Here is a 26,194-nt window from a genome sequence, read left to right on the forward strand (position 1 = left end):
AGGCAGGCACTTGGAATTTAGCGACCATTCCCTGCTGGTCGAACATGTTCCTCTTGGGCATGTATTTTAATGTACAGGGCATGCACACTTGAGTTCACCAGCCACACTTCATCACCTAGAAAATAAAATATCTAATTCATTTAACTAGAGATTAATAAATAGGCTACTAGAATTATTATATTACTGATTTTATTAAATCAATTGGTTGTAGTTATTCACATAGGAAGGCAAAAGGGGTTAAAATGTGCTCATTAATTTGATCAAAATGTTGCAACATATGTACAGAAACAGTTGATACATTTTTCAAAAACCTTCTTGAGACCCTTCAACAACCTCCAGGACACCTACAGCACCCATTGTCACAGGAAGGCCAAAAATATCAATCACCTGAACCACGGCCTGTTAACCCTGCTATCAACCAGAAGGCAAGGTCAGTACAGGTGCATCAAAGCTGGGACTGAAAAACAGCTTCTATCTCAAGGCCATCAGACTGTTAAATAGCCATCACGAGCCAGCCTCCACCCAGTACCCTGCCCTGAACTTAGTCACTGTCACTAGCTGGCTACCACCCGGTTACTCTATCCTGCACCTTAGAGGCTGATGCACTATGTACATAGACAACATTGTACGTAGCTTGATCCATGTGGCCTTCACAAGGACAAATCTGCCCGATTCCAGCCTTGCTGAAGCACTCTCAGATCATCACCAAATTTCAGTGGGTGCGAGACACTGTGGCTTGTAAAATTTGGTGGAGGATCGGTGATGATCTCGGGGTGCTTCAGCAAGGCTGGAATCGGGCAGATTTGTCTTTGAAGGACACATGAATCAAGCCACATACAAGGTTGTCCTGGAAGAAAACTTGCTTCCTTCTGCTCTGACAATGTTCTCCAACTCTGATTGGTTTCTCCAGCAGGACAAGGCTCCATGCCACACAGCCAGGTCAATCAAGGTGTGGCTGGAGGACCAACAGATCAAGACCCTGTCATGGCCAGCCCAATCTCCAGACCAGAACCCCATTGAAACCTCTGGAATGTGATCAAGAGGAAGATGGATGGTCACGACATCAAACCAAGCCGAGCTGCTTGAATTCTTGCGCCAGGAGTGGTATAAAGCCATCCTACATCAATGACAAAGACTGGTGGAGATGCCAAGGCACATAAAAGCTGTGATTCAAAAAATTATATTTAAAAAAAAGGGTTATTCCACCAAATACTGATTTCTGATCTAATCCTAAATTAAAACATTAGTAATGTGTTGTTTAAAAATTCATATGAACTTTCTTTGCATTATTCGAGGTCTGACAACACTGCATCCATTTACTTATTTAGACCAGTTGTCATTTTCTGCAAATAAATGCTCTAAATGACAATATTTCTATTTGGAATTTGGGAGAAATGTTGTCAGTAGTATATAGAATAAAACAGAAATGTTCATTTTACCCAAACACATACCTATAAATAGTAAAACTGATCATTTTGCAGTGGTCTCCTTTTTTTCCAGAGCTGTGCTATATAAATAATATAGTATTCTACTGTATTCTAGTCAATGCCACGCCTACATTGCTTGTCGTAATATTTATATATTTCTTAATTCCATTATTTTACTTTTAGATGTGTGTTGTGAATTGTTAGATATTACAGCACTGTTGGAGCTAGGAACACAAGTATTTCTCCACACCTGCAATAACATCTGTTAAATATGTGTATGTGACCAATAACATCTGTTAAATATGTGTATATGACCAATAACATTTGATTTGAGGACTTTTTTCCTCACTGCCTCAAAAGCTGACAATGTGTTCATCCTGTTCCTTCTTCAGGTGGGGAGTGGGGGGGCGCTCACAGCAGTTCAGTGTGCCTCCAGTGACCCACGGGTGTTCATTGGAGATGAGATGAACTGTGGTGATCCACTTTTCTTTTAGCACCTGGACACTTCAACCAGCAGTGGTGGCACAGTACCAGAAGTGGTGAGTTAATGCCCTCCCCCATGGCAGTACCTGAGACACAGGGAGTAAACGAGACCCCGGAGTCACTGACTTGAATCATCATAATCATATAGCTCTGATTTTACTATAAAATATATGAAAGTACCTCTGGCTTCCCGATGGCCACCAGCTGTTTCCTCATACCTTTGGCAATCTGCCACAGGTCATACTCATGCCAGATATGAGCCCCTCAAGTGCACCCTCACACTTGGATGCCTGTCAATGGCCAAGGTTTCAATACTGCATCCATGAGCCTGTTAGTAATGATTTTATTATTATTATCCTAAAAAAGGTACCTACGTCCTCTTAATACATCCATCCAAATACACACTTCCAACCCTCAGGCTAGCTAAAAAAATTTAGGTTAGGCTATAGTTTACCTCAATGTGTTGCAGGCATCTCTCTAATCCTTCCGTCTCCAAACAGTAACTATTCTTCATCTTGGTAACATGCACAGTCTCATGGGGGAGGATCAGGTGGGAAGCAGAGTGGCCTGGAGAAATAACACCATGCGTCTCCAGATACGATCAGTGGACTGTCACCAATTGTAGCCAGAATGGCCTACGTGTGGTGGGTCCACATGTGGTTAACCTCTCGCACAATGTAGATGTGCTGTTGGTTTCCAAACTGACGCAGCGACATGGGAACCAGGCTGGGGAGGTGACATGTTTCCACAAATGTGGAGTGGGAGCCACCAGTAAGGAAGACAGACTGCCGATGGCACTACCTGCAAACAACTTTCCCCACTCTGGTCTGGGACTCCCACTTCCTCCTGTGGCCCACAACACTGTCTCCATGGTGATGGCAAAACCATTTATTTTCAGGGATGGACTGATGACACCAGCTCGACATCCTTGCTCATGGCAGACATTGAACAACTCCTTCAGCTTGCTATCAAAGACTATGTATTTCTGATCTTGCACACACTCTTAGATTGTATCTCTTGGTTCGCACTGTGATGATTGTGTGTCTGAGCTCTCAGGTTCATACATCGACTCCTGGTCTTCACTCAGCTCTGTGGCCAACATGGTGGTGAGAGCAATCTAGCTGGGCCTCGTTCTTTAGTTATGGTCCCGGTGGAGCTCTTCTCCACCGCCGCACAGGAACAATCTGGCAACCAGGGGTTTGTTTGGCATGCTGTAGTAACTGTTCTTTTCTGTTGGTGTAAAAATATTAAGGCATCTTAAGCTTTAGTTATATTCAAGAGTCACTGCATATACTGTAATTTGTCAATTTTATATATTGAAAATGGCATCAGGGATGACAGATTGTGTCTTGAAATAAACAAACAATAGCCTTAGAAATAACATGGATTTGCATGTACCTCCTCTTGCACAATCTCCAGGATGAAAACATTTTCATGGATGACAATATCATCCTGAAAACAAACGTTTTATTAAGATTAAGACAACTGAACCCAAATATATCAGTTGGCGTTAACAAGCTACCAGTCATGTATGCTGTCAACACACACACAGCAAAGCAAATACAGGAAAATTTATTTTTCAGCGAACATGCCATGCGAACATGCCATGAACATGCTATGTCAACTTCAGTTGCGCCACTCAGAGTAACAACAAAGTTATCCAGGGTCTAACCGTAGCCTAGTCAACAACAATCATGACTAATGGTCGGTTAACGTTACCCGGCTCTATTGACTCGCGTCGCCTCAGTCCGAAGTTTGGCTTGACTCCGAAGTCAGCGATGTTGATGATGGTCGGTCGGTAACCCTTACTGTACACCATAACCCTCGAAATTGACGCTGGGAGGGGGCAAGTAGAGGGCTTCAACGTAGGTTTAGGACTCCTTTACATTCTGAAACTCCCGGTTGCCGCATCGAACGTGCCCTTCGTAGCAAAGTCCTTCTCGGCGAAGTGCTGCCTGCAGACCTTGCTAGCTCGAGCTGGCACGTCCTTCCTTTCTTTCTTTAGGACATGGAGCCACGTGTTCAAAAGGTCCTTGGACAGCCGATGGTACCTAGCCGATATATTTAAACAAAAAAAAATTGGAGCCGATTCGTACAGCCTGGCGCTATACAGTTCATGTCTGAATTACTAATTGTTGTTGTCATCATGTCCTTGTACTCTTCGATTCACTCTCCGCGCGAAAATGCAATACCAGACAATTTACTGATTCCTGCCAGTGACGGACTTGTGTCAGTCGTTACTATGGCAATTAAAAATGGCTCAAATTAACCTCGAAGATCAAAATACTAAATACAGAGATGTTTTTATGTTAAAGAATTGCAAGATATTAGTTGATTGATTGCATATCTTTGCTTAGATTTACTTCCTAAAGTGTTTCCATTGCCCTTTTTAACTGTTTGATCATAATATCGTACTTCGAATAACATTTTATTTACATAGAACATTTTACAAAAGTAAATACTTTAAACCTACAACATGAATGATCTAGAATTTATTTGCTTTCCTAACAGTGATGTCCATATCCTGCAATTGTATTACCAACTGCCAGATCTTTGTTACATTTTCTTCTTTTTGTTTTCATTCTGTTTTTGTTTATTTGTGGACAGCAAGTATATGACTATCCAGGTTCACTTTGTGTCTGAAGCTTATCCCACAGTGAGCACAGTTAAATGTCTCTCCTATGTGAGTCGATGTATGCTTTTTAAGGCTATATTTCTGTCTGAAGCTTTTCCCGCAGTCCCCACAGGTAAAAGGTGTCTCTCCTGTGTGAGTCAGTAAATGAACAGTTAGGTTTCCCTTATGGTTGAAGCTTTTCCCGCAGGCACCACAGCTAAATGGTTTTTCTCCTGTGTGAGTCCGTATATGCCTGTTAAGGGTAGCCTTCTGTCTGAAGTTTTTCCCGCAATCACCACAGACAAATGGTTTCTCTCCTGTGTGAGTTCGTATATGCATGTTAAGGGTATCCTTGCGACTGAAGCTTTTCCTGCAGTTATTACAGCTAAATGATTTTTCTCCTGTGGAGGTCTGCATATGCCTGTTCAGGCTCCCCTTGCAATTTAATATTTTCCCGCAGTCATGAGTTTTAGATGTGGTGCTGGGTTTCCTCAATGGTGGGTTGGGATCCAACGGTGGGCTTATGTCAAATCCTACTAGATCACTGCTTGCAGCTGAGCTGTGGCTGGAGACATTGTCTTGATTATCTCGAGGGTCATAAGGATGGTCGAGGTGGGTCACTGTGCCAAAAGGTTTGAGATCCAATTTTTTAGAGTCACTCTCGCTGTTCTCCACAGTCGTGGTTTGGGAAAGAGTCAAGGACTGAAGTAGGTCGTCCTGATCACAATCACTTTTCACACAGGAAGGAGTGAACATGAACTCTACAATGTCAGGCTCCAGCCCTTGAAGCTGCCCTGCCACCTGAGTGGTCCCGACTTCCGCATTTTCCTCTTTAATCTGCATGGGCTCGGGGTCATCCGTCCCCAGACTGGAGTTCCATTCCTCCTGGTCACATTGCTGCGGCACAGGGTTAACCTCCTCCTCAGAGACGGTAAGCGAGAATTGGAGGGAGTCTAATCTACATCGTTTCATCTCCGGTCTGATCCGCAGCAGTCTGCGTAGCCGGTCATTCTCCACTTTAGATCGGGAAATCTCCTCCTGGTACTCCGCTACCACTTTCTCTACTGCCCCCATAATCTCTACGGTAGCCACTGTTAAACGCGTATTAACAAACACACTCAAAGACAGTAATTTTGCCATTTTCAGTGGACTGAGACTTAGGTATTCCGTTAAATGCGTCTAAAATCCACGTAAGGAGCGAGCAGAATGCATATTCAAAACAAACCTTCCTCCAATTTTACTTCCGTGTTGTCTTGTTCTTTAGTGTTTGTCAGCGAGTAGCTAGCCTGAAACGGACAACAGCGCCGCTAGCTGGATAGAGTTCTGATATGGGATAGATACACTACATGTCCAAAAGTAAACGAACACCTTCTCGTCAAACATCTCATTCCAAAATCATGGGCATTAATATAGAGTTGGTTCCCCTTTGCTGCTATAACAGCCTCCACTCTTCTGGGAAGACTTTCCACTAGATGTTGGAACATTGCTGCGGGGACTTCCTTCCATTCAGCCACAAGAGCATTAGTGAGGTTGGGCACTATTGTTGAGTGATTAGGCCTGGCTCGCAGTCAGTGTTCCAATTTATCCCAAAGGTGTTCGATAGGGTTGAGGTCAGGGCTCTGTGCAGGCCAGTCAAGTTCTTAGACAACAATCTCGATTTCTGTATGGACGTTGCTTTGTGCACAGGGGCATTGTCATGAGGAAACAGGAATGGGCCTTCCACAAACTGTTGCAATAAAGTTGGAAGTACAGAATCGTCTAGAATGTCATGTATGCATATGTAACCGATGTGAAATGGCTAGCTAGATAGTGGGGTGCGCGCAAATAGCGTTTCAATCAGTGACGCCACTCGTTCTGAGACCTTGAAGTAGTTGTTCCCTTTGCACTGCAAGGGCCTCGGCTTTTGTGGAGCGATGGGTAACGATGCTTTGAGGGTGGCTGTTGTCTATGTGTTTAGAGGGTCCCAGGTAGGGGCGAGGAAAGGGACGGAAGCTATACTGTTACATATACAGTGCATTCGGAAAGTATTCAGACCCCTTGACTTTTTGTTACATTACAGCCTTGTTCTAAAATGGATTAAATAAAACATTTTCAGCATCAGTCTACATACAATAACCCAGATGTGTTCTGTTTCCATTGATCATCCTTGAGATATTTCTACAGCTTGATTGGAGTCCATCAGTAAATTAAATTGATTTGACATGTTTTTGAAAGGCACACACCTGTCTTTATAATGTCCCACAGTTGACAGTGAATATCAGAGCAAAAACCAAGCCATGAAGTCGAAGGAATTGTCCGTAGAGCGCAGAGACAGGATTGTGTCAAGGCACAGACCTGGGGAATGGTACCAAAACGTTTCTACAGCATTGAAGGTCCCCAAGAACACAGTGGCCTTCATCATTCTTAAATTGATAAGTTTGGAACCACCAAGACTCTTCCTAGAGCTGACCATCCGGCCAAACTGAGCAATCGGGTGAGAAGGGCCTTGGTCAGGGAAGTGACCGAGAACCCAATTGTTTCTCTGACAGAGCTCCAGAATTCCTCTGTGGAGATGGGAGAATCTTTTGAAAGGACAAACCTCTCTGCACCACCAATCAGGCCTTTAAGGTAGAGTGGCCAGACGGAAGCCACTCCAGTAAAAGGCACGACAGCCCGCTTGGAGTTTGCCAAAAGGCACCTAAAGGACTCTCAGACCATCAGAAACAAGATTCTCTGGTCTAACGAAACCTTCCAACAGGACAGCACAGGAGTGGTTTCGGGACAAGTCTCTTATTGTCCTTGAGTGGCCCAGCCAGAGACCAAACTTTAACCCAATCGAACATTCCTGGAAAGACCTGAAAATAGCTGTGCAGCAATGCTCCCCATCCAATCTGACAGTGCTTGAGAGGATCTGCAGAGAAGAGTGGGAGAAACTCCCCAAATACAGGTGTGCCAAGCTTGTAGCTTCATACCCAAGAAGACTTGAAGCTGTAATCGCTGCCAAATGTGCTTCAACAAAGTACTGAGTAAAGGGTCTGAATACTTATGTAAATGTGATATTACAGTTTTTAAAAACCTGTTTTTGCTTTGTCATTATGGGGTATTGTGTGTAGATTAATGAGGGGGGGAAAACAATTTAATACATTTTAGAATAAGGCTGTAACATAACAAAATGTGGAAAAAGTCCAGGGGTCTGAATACGTTCTCAAAGCACTGGATCACCTTACATACAGTTATCTTTGATTGACAACCCAGCATCGTGTGATTGGATTGCAGCTGGAACCTTATAGCACGAAGTTAAAAGGTATTTGCACAGATTTTTTTTATTGTACTTTTAAAAAAGGACCACCTCGCAACTCCACGTGAATAAGTCGTTTTTTACCAACATGTCAGACAGAACCTTATAGTCATGAGTTAACATCAAAGTTGACAATGTACTGATGTACATAGTGTGCAAATGAATCATTGAATTGCTCATGAACTGAACATTATATCTGTATTATTATCTGTAAATGTCATTGTCTATGCTTGACTATGTGTTTCCAAACAAAAGTTATTATCTTACCTTCAGGGCAACTAGCTCCTCCCTGTGTGTTACTAATTGCTGATAATTGCTGTTTACCTCTCCAGGATAAGGTATCCTTACAGGAAAACAACCACTTGCCTTAAGGTAACTGTCCAGTGTTTCCCGGTTTCTATTAAATATGACTTACAGTGCCTTCAGAAAGTATTTAAGGGGCATGTTTGTGTACGATGTCTAATAGCGAAGTACATTTAGGGAGAGAGGCGCAAACACACAAAACCCACAGGGCACAAACTGGTTCAATTAAGGTTGTTTCAACGTAACTTTCCAATGTATTGTGACATGGCATCTACAGTGCTTTCAGAGAGTATTCACACCTCTTGACTTTTTCCACGTTTTGCTGTGTTACAACAGCTTAATTTAAAATTGATTAAATTGAGATTGAGTGTCACTGATCTACACACAATACCCCATAATGTCAAAGTGTGTCAAAGTGACATTTTTGGGGGGATTCTTTTTTTTTTATGAAAAAAAAAATGTAAAACTGAAATGTCAATAAGTATTCAACCCCATTTATTATGGCACACCTAAATACATTCAAGAGTAAACATTTGCCTAACAAGTCACATAAGTTGCATGGACTCATTCTGTGTTTAATAATAGGGGTTAACATGATTTTTGAACGACTACCCCATCTCTCTACCCCACACATACAATTATCTGTAAGGTCCTTCAATCGAGTAGTGAATTTCAAGCACAGATTCAACCACAAAGACCAGGGAGGTTTTTCAATGCCTCGCAAAGAAGGGCACTGATTGGTAGATGGTGAAGTTAGAGTTTTATTTTTTATACATTTTTTAAACGTTAGAATGCATCTTCCACTTTGAGTATGTCATGACGTGGCCCTTTCTGGGTATAGATCATGGCTTCCCCCTCTCTCTCACTCTCTCCTACACACAGGTTCTGTTATCTCAGGACATAAATTCCTGGCGGAGACTCTCTCCCCCTGGTCATGCAGAAAGAGAGACACAGAGAGAACAAAGGATTTCACATGGCGAACTCCTAAATCCCCAAAATGGGAATTTGAAACAAAATGTCAATTTGTGAGAAGGTGGGAATGGTCCTTGGACACTTAAAGGACAGATATGACGAGTGTGTTTCTTTGTGACCTCAGAGAGGACAGGAAGCACTCTGAATGTGTATATTTCTCAATTACAGAGTTTGCATCTAATTCTTGTATAAACTGAATGAGTGAAGATTAAACTATTTGTGAAATGATGTAATGTGAGAGAGAGACTGAGAGAGAGAGACACAGACATACAAATATACTGAACAAAAATATAAACGTAGCATGTAAAATGTTGGTCCCATGTTTCATGAGCTGATATAAAAGATCAAAAGGTTTATTTCTCACAAATTGTGGCCACAAATTTTAGATACCTGTTAGTGAGCATTTCTCCTTTGCCAAAATAATACATGCACCTGACAGGTGTGGCATATCAAGAAGCAGATTAAACCGCATGATTATTACACAAGTGCACCTTGTGCTGTGGACAGTAAAAGGCCACTAAAACGTGCAGTTTTGTTACATAACACAATGCCACAGATGTCTCAAGTTTTGAGGGAGTGTGCAATTGGCATGTTGACTGCAGGAATGTCCACCAGTGCTGTTGCCAAAGAGTTGAATGTTAATTTCTCTACCATAATGTTGTGTTAGAGAATTTGGCAGTAACTCCAACCGGCCTCACAACAGCAGACCACGTGTAACCACACCAGCCCAGGACCTCCACATCTGGCTTCTTCACCTGCGGGATCGACTGAGACCAGCCATTCGGACAACTGATGAAACTAAGGAGTATTTCTGTCTGTAATAAAGCCCTTTTATGGTGAAAAACTCATTCTAATTGGCTGGCCCTTGCTCCCTTGTGGGCGGGCCTGGCTCCCAAGAGGTTGGGCCTATCCCTGTTGCGTTTATATTTTTGTTCAGTATATATTTTCAATTACCAAAAATATTGTATTTTCAGCAGTTTGCTGGTGTACAAACCCGAAAACAAGAAGCAAAAACAAAACCTAAGAATGGGGAGCATAGAAATAGCGCACTTAGAAAATATCTACCACTTCTTATACTTGCTTTCAACGAGAATGACAGATCTATAACTAACATTTCTATGTGAATTTTTTTGGGTTGCCCAAAAAGTTACATATTGCAGCTTTAAGACTTAAATGAAGAGAATTAAATAGATCCACAAAAGACAATGTTGTCTAAAACAGCACCCAGGTAGCCTAGCGGTTAAGAACCGAAAGTTTGCTGGTTCGAATCCGAGTCAACTAGGTGAAACATCTGTCGACATGCCCTTAACCCTAACTGCTCCTGTAAATCGCTCAGGATATGAACGTCTTCTAAATGACACCCCCCCCCCCCTAAAGTAAAACAAATAAATCAGGCAATAGAAGAGGTATAGAATTACAAAATTAGAAATATAGAACTGTTTTCTGAACTAAGACTGCAAAAAGTAACACCTTCAGACAAAGACAAAATGTTAACACAAGTGTGGAACAAACACGTGTAAATTAGTCAATTGTTTGAGGAAATTAAAATGAAATTTGTTTACTCTGTCTATCAGTGACAGATGTAGATCTCCTCTCCTTCAGTGAAGGCCTTGTGTGCCCACCCTTGACTGAACAAGCACTGCACCCAGATCTGCCCTGGCATGGATGCGCCAAAATCTTCTGCACAACTTCCTGTTCATCCTAATTAGTTGCTCTCTTCTGAGCGCTCTTGCCACACTGTTTCTGCAAGCTGCGCTTGGCTTTTGGTATCAACTGTTTTCTCATCCTCCAGGGCACCTTGACAGGGGGATCGATTAGAATGGTGGTCGTCCTTCGCCTTCGGAAAAGGTCGGACAGCTACAGGGCTGAAGTTAGCCTCTCCGAATCTGAGGGTGAAAGACTCCTCTCTCGCCTCCAACATGTAGGCTCATTTTTTGTGAACAGTCGCATCACAAATCAGACTGTTGAATTAACTTAATTTGAACGTACTTTACCCGTTGTCTGCTGAGTTTGTCCTTATATAGGAGGTAATCTGGGAAGAAATATTCAGTGTAGTGTTAGTAACCCGACTTTCAGTACGCTGGTCTGTATGACGGTTTGTATTTTCTATGCTGACGCAATTCGCACGCTACATGCACAATATGTAAACAATGGCAGAATTTAACTGAAGAACAGACCCAACGTTGTCCCATGCAATCAGCCGGCAAATTTCCCAAGCACGGTGACTGCGAGGGAACGGGCTTTGGTCGACAACATTCGGTTACATTGGGCTATTATTAACAAATTGTGCAACGCGTGGAATGTATCAGGAGATGGAATATAGAAGCAACAGAACCTACCGGCGCCGTAATAAGTCAGGTAAACAACCCTTTCCTGTGGATACCCCATCTCCACTTCCTACCACCAAAACGACCAACAGCATGGAAAACCGGTAAAGTACATTTAAATATCAATGTATTCAACATTCTGTCTTGTAGACGATTGTGTCTTTTTTACAGCGACTTCTTTCAGACTGAGATCCAAGGTGTAACCATAGTAACAGTCTGACGTTTAGACAAGGCTGACGTCATCTGTGGGGATGGATTGACTCAGTGCAGAATCACAGAAGAGATCTTCAGGTGTAGATGGATCTGAGACAGTGTGGAGGTGATCCCCAGAGGTGGAATAGGCTTGCACCTCCCCCTGCCCAGGAGAGACAGACTGCCCCACAGGACTTGCGTTGACCTCCACAGGCCCAGCCTAGGGTGAAGAGCCACAACAGCCCCCAGGTACTGCAGCTATGGTGCTAGCTCCTCTGTGGTGGTGGGGGCAGGACGACCTGTTACAATGAGCAGGTGAGAAGTCGGCTTCTGTAAAGACAGTAGGGTTTAATGGCCATATGCCGGTACAGTGAAATCCAGCCATGACGTTGGTGTCACAGCAGATGGTCGGGCTGTTGCCACAATTCCTGGTAGGTCATATATGGAGACCGTTTTTGCCAGGGTATGTCTTTATCCAGCAATCAATGGCACTGTTGATGTATCTCCTCAGGGGGCCGTACACACTTCTATCCAGGGGCTGCAGCTTGTGGGAGCAGTGAGGAGGGAAGGAGAGCAGCATGACGCCATTGGCTTTGCAGTAGTCCATGCCCTGGAGTGAGAGGTGAGAGGCCTGATTATCTAGAAGCAGCAGCTGTGGAGACTGTGGGGACGTCCTGGTGTACTTCACAAAATGTTGCAAGAAGGCCAGGAAGTCATTCTCCCATCCAGCCAGAACCACTAGCAGTGCCCATGCAACCTGTAGGCCCATCACGTAGGAAGTGATCAAGGTACTTATTGTGGGGAAAGAGGAAGTGAGGTGGAATGCTGTTTCCTTGAGGATTGACCACTAGTGCCATAGTAACCATTGTTCCTCTCTCTACAGATGTTGTTGGTCCGACCTGCTTCCTCCCTCTGTTGGCAATGATTTTGTCCGGCACTTGGACTGTTGTGGTGCTGGTCTCATCCATGTTCCCCACATCTTTGGCCTCAAAGTTGTGGCGGCCCAGAATAGTAGAAAGGTTGTTGAAGAACTGAGAAACGTTTGTTGCATTTAAACTTGTCGCTCTCAACAGACTGCTGGCTTGAGGCTGGCAGATGAAGAGGCCGGGGTGCCTTTTGAGGAAGGAAGTGAACCAGTCTTTCCCTGCCATCTCCTTGGTAACCCAGGTCTCAGGGTACTTGCAGTGGTATTGTTGGGCAAGGTGATATGCAAGTCTACGTACCTGAAAAATAAAGGCAATATTAATTATGAACTGTCATGAACCTCTATATGACCTTTTAAAATCTTATAGTTAGTCTTTTTTTAATGCTAATCAACCACCGGCACTTGCAGTGGTATTGTTGGGCAAGGTGATATGCAAGTCTACGTACCTGAAAAATAAAGGCAATATTAATTATGAACTGTCATGAACCTCTATATGACCTTTTAAAATCTTATAGTTAGTCTTTTTTTAATGCTAATCAACCACCGGCACTTGCAGTGGTATTGTTGGGCAAGGTGATATGCAAGTCTACGTACCTGAAAAATAAAGGCAATATTAATTATGAACTGTCATGAACCTCTATATGACCTTTTAAAATCTTATAGTTAGTCTTTTTTTAATGCTAATCAACCACCGGCACTATTGTAAGCTTACCAATTTAGGACTCAATCCAAAGTATATATCTGCAGCCCTCAACAGATAATCTTCCAGATGATTCTCCTGCTCCTGACTAAACACTCTGTTGTGGGCTCTGTATGCTGGCAGTCGGGCACTGGCGCTATCCTTCTTCCTCCGACAGTACCTAAACAACATGGCATACGCCATGTGCTTTCGCTGCACTCCTGACTGACTGGCCACCTACCAGCGCATCTTGGGAGGCTCTCTCAAATGTCTCTGGATTACACAGTCCTCTGTCTGTGGTTCTGACCCTAACTCTGGGCATGGGGAGTATATGAGGGTTGTTATACGTGGTGCTGGCGTTCGTACCGGGTTTCCTTAATGGTGAGTTGGGATCCAATGGTGGGCTTATGTCAAATCCTACTGGATCGTTAATTACGACTGAGCTGTGACTGGAGACATTGTCTTGATTATCTGGAGGGTCACTGGTAATGTCAAGGTGGGTCACAGTGCCAAAAGGTTTGAGATCCAATAGTTTAGAGTCACGCTCTCTCTTCTCCATAGTCTCGGTTTGGGGAAGACTCAAAAGTGGGTCCTCCTTACTGCAATCACTTTTCACACAGGGAGGAGTGAATATGAACTCTATGATGTCAGCCTCCAGCCCTTGAAGCTGCCCTGCCTCCTGAGTGGTCCCGACTTCCTCTTTAATCTGCATGGGCTCGGGGTCATCCGTCCCCAGACTGGAGTTCCATTCCTCCTGGTCACATTGCTGCGGAACAGGGTTAACCTCCTCCTCGGAGACAGTAAGACAAAACTGGAGGGAGTCTAATCTACATCGTTTCATCTCCGGTCTGATCCGCAGCAGTCTGCGTAGCCGGTCATTCTCCACTTTAGATCGGGAAATCTCCTCCTGGTACTCCGCTACCACTTTCTCTACTGCCCCCATAATCTCTACGGTAGCCACGGTTAAACGCGTATTAACAAACACACCCAAAGACTGTACTTTAGCCATTTTCAGTGGACTGAAAGTTAGGTATTCAGTTAGCCGCGTCTAAAATACACACAAGGAACGATCATATTGCAAAATAAAAACAGACCTCCCTCTAATTCGACTTCCCTGTTATCTTCTTCTTTTATGTATGTCAGCGGGTGTCAATTCCCGAAACGGACAACAGCACCGCAATTTTGATAGAGTTCTAAACTGGAATAGAATAACAAAATACTGTTTTATAGTGTGAATGGCAGTAGCTGAATTTCCATCCAGATGTTCATGCGAATATTCCAAAATGATATGGTGTGTGGTCCTCCCACTACAATTTGGGAAACTATGCAGTTGATTAGGCTACATATAAAATAAGTTATGATGAACTTCACAGGGTAGTGAGTGTAAGGTGATCTTGATAGCCTACTCCTTTCCAATAAATATTGAGGGTCTTATTCTGGTGACATGATGATCGATGCTTGACTGCTGTTTGACAAATAAAAATCTATAATAATCTCATCATGTAGACTAGCCTACCGGTACAGCCTAGCTGACCCTAGCTGGCAATGGTTTGTTTGGGATTTGCCTCCTGATCTTTTTAGCAGCACATTCACCACTCTGCCAAACGGCTAACTCCACCCTGTCCACCCTCTCGCAGCACAGGCCAAGGGCCTGAGACATGCAATGAACTACCCCAGCACATGGTCGGCTCTGATGAATGTGTTTGCCCGATGCAAAAGGCAATTTTTAAACCATCTCGCGACCACTGCCTTGTCTATAGACTTCCCCCAAACAAACAAAAACTGTCTCTCGGAGAATGAGTGCACAACTGGTAAATAGTCACTTATAGGCTACAGATGTCAGTCAGGTGGTTATAGCTTCTATTGCAGAAATGTCAAAGGGCTATGGCTAGTATTACTTAACCAGCTAACCTCAACAGGATCAAAAAATACACTACTATAATAGCTTTGCTTTACAGAGAGTAGGCTACCGAGAAAGAGTGATGTGGCGCTCAGTGGTGAGACTGAGGCAGGCTTCAATGCATGCAGGAGGAAGCGACTGTGAGTTTTATTGAGGTCCGGAACAAACACTGGTTGTGGCCCTGACTGATATGAATAGTATATAGTGTACAATTGAATCTCTCATGACCTGAACGTTATATCTGTATTATTTTCTGTAAATGTCATTGCTAATGCTTGATTATGTGTTTGCAAACAAAATTTCCCTGTGGGTATAAGTCATTATCCTACCTATAAATTTTTGGGAAAAATGGCTCCTCCTTGTGTGATATTAATTGCTGATAGGTGCTGTTTTCCTCTCCAAGATAAGGTATCCTTACAGGAAAACAACCACTTGCTTTAAAGCTTCTGAAGGACTTCTTCGGGTAGTTTGAAAGTACATTCAGTATACAGTTCATGCATTTTCAACAGACCAACCACCATTCACATGTTAATTCCAGTAAGAGCGTGAGCATTTTCAAATGTCTTCCTGCGAGCGCAGCCCTCTATCCCTTTTCAGAATTCCCATTCACTGGGATATCCAACATTCCTCTGAGGAGGCTAACAATTTTGGTAATTGTTTACTGTGTTTTAGTTCAGCCGTTGATGAGTATCCGTTGATGAGTATCCTTGGGGCGGCAGGGTAGCCTAGTGGTTAGAGCGTTGGACTCATAACCAAAAGGTTGTGAGTTCAAACCCCCGAGCTGACATGGTACAAATCTGTCGTTCTGCCCCTGAACAGGCAGTTCCCAGGCCGTCATTGAAAATAAGAATTTGTTCTTAACTGACTTGCCTGGTTAAAGAAAGGTAAAATTTAAAAAAAAATAATAATAAAAAAAACATTGAGTATTAGATTGAGACACATCACTGCACATTGAGTAGAAGACAGAAGCAATGTATCAGATCTGATGAGTCCGTGGAAAAGAGCAGACACTGAACTATCCCTCTAAGATCCTAGGACCGACTAATGCTAATACTATTACTGTTCAGTCTACAGCATGGTTTCCACAAAACTCAACAGAACCGCATGTTCTCTCTCCATCTCACTCCTTCTCAACATGAAAATGGTAGAATAGGAGCAAGGCATGTTTGATCCTTCTGCCTGTTTTTGTCTGGCACATCGTTGCCGGGGAAACGTACATTTTTTGGACCCTTGTCATTCTTTTTCTATTTTCTCTGGCAATGAACAGCTCTTTGTAGTGTCATCATGAAACTTTAATTCCTACCCCCAGGAACAAAGGTTGCATTAGACTACCTGTTAAGTTCACTTAGCCCTTTCACACTACCCATTGGACTGTTGAGACTTAGAGAATGCTTCTGACAGCTGTCCTATGCCTTATTAAGTCATTTATTGATCTGTAATATTTTGTATAGCTTTATTCGAGCTTTATTCCCTGTGTCATACTATTTTCTGTTTCCCCCCCACATTGAGTTTTGGGGGGTTGGTGCACAACACATTTCAGTGGTGTGACAGCTGTCTTCCTGAGCTCTCAGATTACTCTGGGCCTCATTGGCAATAGAAATATATGTGTTTATGTGCCACAGCATCTACTACCTGAGCATAATAATTTCCAGGCATCTGCAGCTTGCCTTGGGACTAAGCTGGGTTTTGAGTGTCAGTGTTGGTAGTGATCAACCTGGGACAAGGTTCTGTTAACAAAGCCACTGCAGGACTATTCTTGAACCTCGAATTGTGGAAGGGTCTATTTGTTTTATTCCAGAGCAAAATGTACTGTTCTTCGACCCACCCAGCCTCATCTTGACTCTTTCAGTCATCAGCATCCACTCCTGTTATGAGCGCGTGTACAAGAAAGCACACAGAGCTGCTGTGGTAAGCCAAGCTAACATCTGCCGTGCCTGTAGCACTGTAGCCTTTTACCTCTGCATGTTTCTACTACAGCTGCTGCCATTCATATACTGTCTAACCTCGACACTACTAAATAAATAAAAAACTTATCAAATCAAGTTGTATTAGTCACATGCGCTGAATACAACAGCTGTAGACCTTACAGTGAAATGCTTACCTACGAGCCCCTAACCAACAATGCAGTTAAAAAAATGAATAAGAAATAAAAGTAACAGAGTCAATGTGCGGGTGCACTGGTTCATCGAGGTAATAGAGGTAATATGTACAGTTGAATTCGGAAGTTTACATACACTTAGGTTGGAGTCATTAAAACTCGTTTTTCAACCAATCCACAAATTTCTTGTTAACAAACTATAGTTTTGGCAAGTTGGTTAGGACATCTACTTTGTGCACAAGTAATATTTCCACCAATTGTTTACAGACAGATTATTTCACAGATTATAATTCCAGTGGGTCAGAAGTTTACATACACTAAGTTGACTGTGCCTTTAAACAGCTTGGAAAATTCCAGAAAATGATGTCATGGCTTCAGAAGCTTCAGATAGGATAATTCACATCACTGAATCAATTGGAGGTGTATCAAAAATCATGTAAACACCTTCAAGAGTTCGGTTAGTATGCATGCATCATGTAGTTACGTCTTGTGCGTGTGCCTCAGGTGATGAAGAAGCAAATTATGAGGGCCACACACAGACCTGCGATTTGAAGATGGTTTAATAATACTTTCCTGTGGATATGTTTTTTTTTTCTTTGAAAATGTCCAATGACATCAGGACAATCAGTGGACAATAGGGTCATATTTTTCACACGGTGGCAAAATATTTTCTTAAGTGAAACGGAGGGCCCTACCTGAATGTGTCCAATAGAAACGTTTGTGTCCTGTTTGGACTAATGATTACAGCCCAGGTCGAGTAAGTTCGACTGAAGTTTATTCAACATTCTGACTTGTAATGGGACTGTTTGAATTTGACCCATTGAGGCTATGTCTATAGGCCTACCACCCTACAGCCCAACGAAAATGCTCTCCATACTACATATTCTCATTTTGAAACATCGGCCAAAAGTTTGCCTGCTACTGGGCAGTGGTCATAGGGCCATGTGTTTTGGCTAACCGTGTCACATGACCTGGATTTTAACCATTATTTTAGGCCAAAAATTCAAGCAATTGCCTGAGGATGTTGCTGGACCATCTGACATAAAAAGAAAAGCAGACAGGCTGATGAAAAAGCTTTAAATAAAGGTTCAAATCCAGGTCATGTGACATGATTAACCAAAACGCAGGGCCCTAATTTCAGACACCCTGGTAAATTTGAGCTGAGCTGTCTAATTTTACCACAGGGTGGCGTAAGAGTAACTGAATTGTTCCACAATTTTACCAGGCATATCTTCAAACGGAACTCATATTTCAAATTTAAACTCCATATGCGCTATAATAGTCTAGTAATCCATCATCTTTGAAGGAAAAAAATAACCCTTACTCGTCATAACCATAATTTGAAGTCATTAGAAAACAATGGCATGTCTTGACTAAACAATTTTGTATTTTTATTCTTTCAATACATTTTTATCATTTCATATGGATCCACCTATAGACTATCAGTTAGAGAAGGTGATGTTTACAACATATGATAACAGTAACCTTGTTAAAAGGTTAGTAGTAAGGCCTCGCAACGAAAACGTCGTGATTGGGTCGAAATTGCAGAACAGTCCCACTGGGCACAGACATCAATTCAACGTCTATTCCACGTTGGTTCAATGTAATTTTATTGAAAATACATTGTAACAACGCTGTTTCAACCAGTGGGGTGTAAGACCCCAAATAGGCGTGATTTACCTTTTCCAGAAGCGTCTCGTATTTTAACAGCTGATTCAACGGGTTGACAATGATTTTAAAAAATGTCGATGAATAACAAATGTATTCAAATTCTTGAATTGCTCATAGGCTATGAGTTGACTTAAAAAAGTTTGTGAAACGTGCCTATTATATTGGAGTAGGCTATTGATCTAGCCAACATTTAGAAAGAGGCCAAACATCATTTCACTACGTATTAGCGCTGTCATTATATTAAAATATAATTATTCGACAAATATTTTATGCAAAAATGTCAACATATCATGATATTCGTCTTAGTGAAATGTATCCAAAAGTGTTTATATAAACGAATGAATTAAACAAGTCACCCGCCAAAACAATATTTGTTTTAGATGGCCACTTTGTCAAATGTGTACCATGAATGACATTGACATTTAACAACCAACGCAAGTCTGGTTGCATTGGCATTTCTAAAGTAGCGGTGGTTTGATTTCCTTATCAAATCGTTTATTATAAGAACCAGATTTTATAATTCACCTATTATAAATAACCAAAAGGAGAACTGTTTTACTGATAAAGCAAAAGAGCCAATGAAGTTATGCACCGTGGTTATAGTATTTTGAAGCACAAATTAATCATTAATGGACCTATTTATAAAACGTTGCACACACACATTCTCTCTCACACACAGAACTCTCCCCCCTCCTGTCTCTCTCCCTCTCTCCCTCTCTCTCTCCCTCTCTCTCTCTCTCCCCCTGTCTCTCTCCCTCTGTCTCTCTCCCTCTGTCTCTCTCCCTCTGTCTCTCTCCTTCTGATTCTTCATTCTTACTTTCTCCTTTCTATTTCGGGGAGAGGGAGTCCTGTCCGTTCCGACAACACTGAAAACTCACTCACTTCGCCTCACTTTGAGAGATTGTTGCACGACGGGAAATGCTTAAACTGTATATGACATGGCCGCTCAAGTTGATAGCCAAGATTGACTAGCTGAAAACGGATAAATTAAGTTATCAACGCGCCTCAATTCTGACAAGCGAAACTCACTTTGCGCACCGGAGATTTAATTCAGTGGCCCATGGCCACACAAGTTAACCTTGTTGCATTTTCCACCGATACAGACAACAGTGATATGATTGTCCTTTGATAACACAACGGGATACCCACAGACTGGATGGGGCCCTACATCAAGCCAAGGTAACAATAGCCATAGGCTATGTTGATGTTATATCTCAACATTTATATGAATATGATGCTTTGATTGGCTGGCTGTTTTCCCCAGTCGAAACCCCCTGCATCATAGGTTATTTAAGAGGTTCAGGTTTGATCATTGAAATAGAGTTTTTCATTGGGTATTGAATTGACAAAATATAGCGATATTTTGTCAATGTTGTGAATATAGCTACGCCAGTTGAGTGTTTTAGTCTGAACTACTTGGCTAAACTATAAGCTTTGCGAGTGAGCCATGCGGCTTGCGGATGGCTGGTAAGTTATTGTAGTCTACTTTAGTAGGAGGTAGTTTCCTGTTCGGCCACATAGTGGTACTATTCATTGGAAACGACGTGCGCATTTCTTGCCACCACCTTAAGTGTAAATGCCTTTCAGAGTTTATTCGCAGTGCGCTCGCGAGTCCGGTTTGCTTCGGCGGCATGTCCAAATCAGAATGAATTTGATGCAGTTCTAATCAACTGGAAAATGGAAATATTGTTAATGCTGTCTGCGGAGTAAACCATTACTCTCTCACAAGTTTACTCTCTCGGGTCACAGAAACGGACCCTAAAATAATGCGTTGTGAGTCATAAATTAAAATAGACGTAACCCTTCGTTCTAAAACGGATCCATTGGGAGACAATACTGAAGAAACAAGACATTGGTCCCAGCGGAGAACACGGTGCGACGAAAGGAGAACTTATTTAAGTAAGTTGTTTTCAATTGGAATAGATTGCCTCTAGGCTATATATCCTACATGTAAATGTATTTGTCGTGTTTTAGTTGAAAACAACCTGGAGCCTATAGACTGGATTCATTTTCTCTCTAAATTTGCTTTTGACTTAGGCTAGCCTACTAGCAATACAACACCTATTAAGCATATGGTAGCAAATAACGAAATGTAATGTAATTCATTAATGTCATATCTTATGCATGTTATAAAGAGCAGCGTTAATTTAGTCACGCTCCATACATCATTTCCCAAAAAGTCAGAAGTGTACATCTTGCCTTGCACTTGACAACAGCCTAATTGGTGAGAGTGAAAGTCACGGTGAGGATTCATGGGGTGGACTAAATTATACGTTTACATGTCAGGGTATAGGAGGACAAGGCGCACATAACCACCGTAGCCTTTCTGGAAAAGGGAGATAGGTCATCACTTTAGGGTGTTCCACAAATTTAGACGCACTCAAGTTCTCAGATAACGCGTCTAGAGTGCTGCACACGCAGTGATAACGTTTTTATAGAGAGCCCTCGTATGCACTGACGCCAAATGAATGCACGACGCGTGCAAGTGATGTTTAAAACCACTAAAAAGGAAATGTAGTTGATTGTGGCAATATCCGGATAATTGCTAGAAAGATTTATTTTTTTCGTCCCTTAAACTTGTTGACAATGGGAGTGACAACCAGTTAGGCTATACAGGACACAGCGTTCCACTCAAGTTGTATTCTAAATAATCTACAATTGAAATGCAGTAGCCTTATTGCCATTTGGACACATTTCGATTGTTTATCCTGATTTACACGGTGCCAATACTCTTCAGCGAAGGTTAATTGTCTGTACTCTGCATGGTTGACCAATTGAGAAGCACATTCCCGTTGTAAAATAGTGTCTGTTTGAAAAACAATCTGACGACGGGACCGTCCACGGACCGCGGGGCTGAAGTTGATCTCGTGTGGCATTTTGTTTTGAGCAGGTGCTCTGGGTTGAAGTTCCCTCATAAGGTAAAGTGGCATTAGAGTGCCGTACACGTCCAAATGGCAGATTTATAAATAGGCTGCCAATTCAGCACATTGTCCCGGGACGGCATTTATACAAGGGCTGTGCTATCCACTGTCTGGGAAACCTTAGAGTCACTGCGCACTTGCAACTCGCCTGGATTTAGCCAACCTACTGTTGCATTATATCGACCATTTGAGTTGACCGTTCATTTTTCGTTCATTCAGCAGTCAATTCTGATATAATTTGACACAAATGAAGCATTCGTTATCCTTTCGCACTGAACTTTTACAGTAGCCTATAAACCTAAGAATTAGTGTATTTTATTGAATTGGTCCCATCATACAAGTGCTTATAGGTTTGGCGCTTGTAACTTTCCCCAAAATTAGGCTATCATGTCTAACTATTTATGCCTATATTTAAAAAAACACATAGGCCTAAAATGATACATACTTTAAAGTAAAGTAATACACCTTGCATTGAGAACTGTGACTCATTGTCTCATATTTAGGCTATGATTAGCAATTGTGTTTTTGTTGTTGTGGATAAATGTATATCAAAAGCCATTTCTGGATATCTTTGGTTAAACTAATACTTTTGGAGTTGTGCAGAGTTTTTATGCTGGTGAACAGAATAAAATGTACCGCTAGCTGTGCAGTGCTGTCTGCTCACTGGGGATGTTTTGATGCTTTCAATCTTGAAGTTCATTTGAAGATAGGCCTACTGTGTCGATACTGAGCATTTATAAAATATCAGCATTACATATAAAGTAGTTCAATATGCATTAGGCTAAACATGAGTTCAGGTCCTTACCCATTTTGAGAAACACCAGAGGATTTTTTCCCATAGACCCTTGTCACGTGAACATTCCAGAGAGATGTTGTCCTTAAGCTGTATTGTACCCAATAGCTGTCATTTTTACTTATGATTCTGACTTCCATTTTATTTTTCCTATTATATAAAAATGATAGGATCATGTTGTTTTAGTCAGAGATCCTATATAGGTCTTCTATTTAATAATGTGGTTTTAGAAAATGTTTTCTCCAATCTAACTGAAAGATGCAAATTGCATTGTGATTGTGTAGAACATATAATAGGCCATAAAACGAGGGTTCTGATCTTTTTCTCTAAGTTCACTGCAGTTGGCCTTCAAGACACTTTGTTTTTGAGCTTGTTTCCCTCAGATTATATCAGAACTTCAAAATCATTGAAACATTTGCTGTGACTTGTAAATGAATAAGGATGAAGAGTTGTTTTCAGAAATCTCTGATAAGGCCGTCATTGTAAATACGAATGTATTCTTAACTGTCTCGCCTAGTTAAATAAAGGTTAAATATAAATAAAATTAAATACAAAATGAAAATAAACGCTGACGTCAAAAGAGTTTCCATTTGCAGCAGAGTGAAAGAGTAGATGTAGAGAAAAGACCTTTTGGCTTTCTCTTTCCTCTTGGCGTTCTCTTAGCAACACGAAAAGGGGCAAACAGTTGCAGGCAATATACAGGTGAGGGTGTTTAACAGCTGTGTGAGAGAGAATGTAAGTTATGGACTTAGATTGGCACAATTGGCTGCTCTCATTAGCAGCTTGCCTGCAGCCTTTGATGGTTATTACCATGGTAATAACATAGCAATGGACACCAGGTATGTTTCACTGATACACGTAATAGTTTTCTTAATGACAAATATACATTTGTTAAAGAATTCATATTTATTAATGTTGCTTGTTTTTCCTCATTATTCGGACCCTGTTCTTTTGTTGTCATTTTGTTTGGCTTGTCCTTATTAGATTAATCTCATGCTGCTTTGAAACACGATGTATGTATTCTATTTCTATGAGCTAAATCAAGTACATTTTTTCTGCATGTTGTTTTTAGATAAAGTATGTCAGTCACCTTGAAATTGGAAATAAACAAACAGCTTTATTCTAGGATGTCAAAGTCAGAAAGTCACAATTATTTGTCAGGCTCCTTCAAAAGACACCTAAATTGGACATGTTGTACAAACAGACATTAAACATTTAGCCGTAAGTATTTCTCTCCACGTCGTAAGTAGGCTACATATTCGCCAGCCTATACTTAACTGCGGCTCTACGACACACCCAAATTGCAGTCTTGCTGCCGAAAAATAAAGGTCGAAGCTCTAGTGAATGAGCACTTGAAATACAGCCGCAGATGCCTGTAAGGTTTTCAACCACAATGCCAGTTACGGGGGGGATTGTATTGCTTTCTATTTTCCCTCCACCATATGACCTTGGAGCCCGATTTCCCATTTTGCCCATTTTCTTTCTCCTGCTTACTGTCAATGGTTCTGATGATGACCTATCCTTTTGGGGGCTGTTGCAGTAACACCTGCTCCCCAACCATCCAATTATAAGTCTGAATGGGATCGTACCTGACAAACCAGCAATAATGACAACCCAAACTGTGCTTGGGCTTCGTCCTGCAAGAGCTACTTCCCACTGGGTACACCAGGTCATGTCAACGTGGAAATGTGGGTCATAATTAGTTGAGGCGTTGAACTTGGAGATTGTAACCATTTTTTCTCCCACTCAAAGACAGCCAGAAGTTCGTTGAATTTTCAATGTGTTATCGCTGCGCTTTCAACCATTTAAAAGCACAACCACTGCGTAGACACCTGTCATAATGACAACTAGCGTAGCCATGTCAGCAAATTACTACAGTCTGAAGACACATCTGATTTGGTCATTTGTAACTTGCTGTTTGGACAGTCAATATTCCTAAATGGATTTGAAAAACAAAACTGATTTGAGCGTTAAGGCCTGCAGTGTGAACAAGGCTTTATTAGCAGTTGGTCTACAAATTAATAATATGTTATGTTGCATTTACGTCTCCATCTCAACCAATAATCATAGTTAAAGAATAGGACTAAATCAATTCAAACTTCATGTAAAGTGCATTTAAAGTTAGATTTTTTTGGTTGAGATGGTGACGTGAATCCAACATATCAATTATCAATTTGTAGACAAGCTGGAATTAAAGCCAGACTAAATCAGTGGCACAGATGGAACTATCCAATCAGAAGATACATCTCTTTAAATGTGTTATATTTGTTTACTTTGACAACCAAACATAATTCAATATCCAGTTTGTTTACAAATCAATAATTGATATGTTGGATTCATGTTTCCATCTCAGGCAAAAAAATAACAAGTTAACAATAAGACAAAATTGATCTAATCAAACTTTAAATATAGTTTGATTTAGTCCTATTCTTTAGGTTTTATTTTTGGTTTAGATGGAGAAATTAATCCAAAATATTAATGATTAACGTCAAGATTACATTTGAAATCAACCAAAGCTTGAAACCCTAGGCCTGGATTTCGATCAAGGCAGCCCCCCGCACCATGGAGTCGGGTTAAATGTGGAAGACACATTTCAGCTGCAGGCAGTCAGTTGTACAACTGACTCGGGCTCCCCCTTTCCTTTCCTTTATGTATAGTGTATTTTTAGTTGAAACCTTTGTTGACTTGAAACAAAAGCTGTTGATGACTTAACAAATTCTATATAAGCCTAAATAGTATAAATGATGATACTATACCCACCAACTGATCAGTCTGTCATGCAAAGAGCAGGTGTTCTTCTGTGACTTATAAAGTACTATGGTAACAGATAATAGGCCCTGTTAAACCTACTCTTTGGAATGACTGTTGGCAACAGTGTATACATTTAGTTATTAAGACATCTCTCAACCATCATTCTGACCATAGCACATTGGTAGTAGTCAGTGACAAATATGAAAGCTAAGCAAGGCTGGGATTGGTTAAAGTCCTAGATACGATACCAAATGAATAACTGAAGATCTCCAGTAGGAGGTGCTGCCCAGTCTTTTTTTCCTCCAGATCGTTGAAGATCTGACATTGTTTCCAAGGTACAAATTCAACATATTTTGGAATATTTTTATTCTGTACAGGCTTAGTTTGTTCACTCTGTCAATTAGGTTAGTATTGTGGAGTAATTACAATGTTGTTGATCCATTTTCAGTTTTCTCTTATCACAATCATTAACCTCTGTAATTGTTTTAAAGTCACCATTGGCCTCATGGTGAAATCCCTGAGCGGTTTCCTTCCTCTCTGGCAACTAAGTTAGGAAGGATGCCTGTATATTTGTAGTGACTGAGTATATCGATACACCATCCAAAGTGTATTTAATAACTTCACTATGCTCAAAGGGATATTCAATGTCTGCTTCTTTTACCCATCTACCAATAGGTCCCCTTCTTTGCAAGGAATTGGAAAACCTCCCTGGTCTTTGGTTGAATCTGTGTTTGAAATTCAGTGCTCGACTGAGGGACCTTCCAGATAATTGTATGTGTGGGGTACAGAGATGAGAGTCATAAAAAAACACTATTATTGCACACAGAGTGAGTCCATGGAACTTATTATATGTCTTGTTAC

At 41.5% G+C, this 26,194-nt stretch overlaps 2 protein-coding genes and 1 long non-coding RNA gene across 8 annotated transcripts in view; 2 read left to right on the top strand and 1 right to left on the bottom strand.

Moving 5' to 3' along the window:
• Positions 1 to 3,308: 3,308 nt before the first annotated feature.
• LOC135556663 (zinc finger protein 32-like) lies at positions 3,309 to 5,772 on the bottom strand. The gene is made up of 2 exons (XM_064990040.1): positions 3,630 to 5,772; positions 3,309 to 3,362 (listed from the first exon to the last, which is right to left on the bottom strand). The coding sequence occupies exon 1, from the start codon at positions 5,662 to 5,664 to the stop codon at positions 4,504 to 4,506; it is 1,161 nt and encodes a 386-aa protein (XP_064846112.1). The 5' UTR covers positions 5,665 to 5,772; the 3' UTR covers positions 3,309 to 3,362; positions 3,630 to 4,503.
• Positions 5,773 to 10,752: 4,980 nt separating this feature from the next.
• Positions 10,753 to 13,209, top strand: LOC135556664 (uncharacterized). Its single transcript, XR_010458036.1, has 4 exons — positions 10,753 to 10,997; positions 11,575 to 11,910; positions 12,107 to 12,383; positions 12,479 to 13,209. It is a non-coding gene; the product is annotated as an uncharacterized LOC135556664 (long non-coding RNA).
• Positions 13,210 to 19,701: 6,492 nt separating this feature from the next.
• The window catches only part of LOC135556674 (transcription factor SOX-6-like), a 186,052-nt gene continuing 179,559 nt past the window's right edge, over positions 19,702 to 26,194 (top strand). For 5 of the 6 annotated variants that reach the window (XM_064990053.1, XM_064990052.1, XM_064990055.1 and 2 more), the window contains exon 1: positions 20,408 to 20,767. The gene's annotated coding sequence lies outside the window, so the exon portion shown is untranslated. Of the gene's footprint in view, positions 20,048 to 20,407; positions 20,768 to 26,194 lie in introns of those variants that run through there. The other variant, XM_064990054.1, reaches the window with a different exon arrangement.

The sequence above is a fragment of the Oncorhynchus masou genome, chromosome 15, assembly GCF_036934945.1.
Source record: "Oncorhynchus masou masou isolate Uvic2021 chromosome 15, UVic_Omas_1.1, whole genome shotgun sequence".
Classification (NCBI taxonomy): domain Eukaryota; kingdom Metazoa; phylum Chordata; class Actinopteri; order Salmoniformes; family Salmonidae; genus Oncorhynchus; species Oncorhynchus masou.

Coding starts and splice junctions, on each gene's coding strand:
- LOC135556663 (XM_064990040.1), bottom strand. CDS start 5,664: ATGGCAAAATTACTGTCTTTGAGTGTGTTTGTTAATACGCGTTTAACA.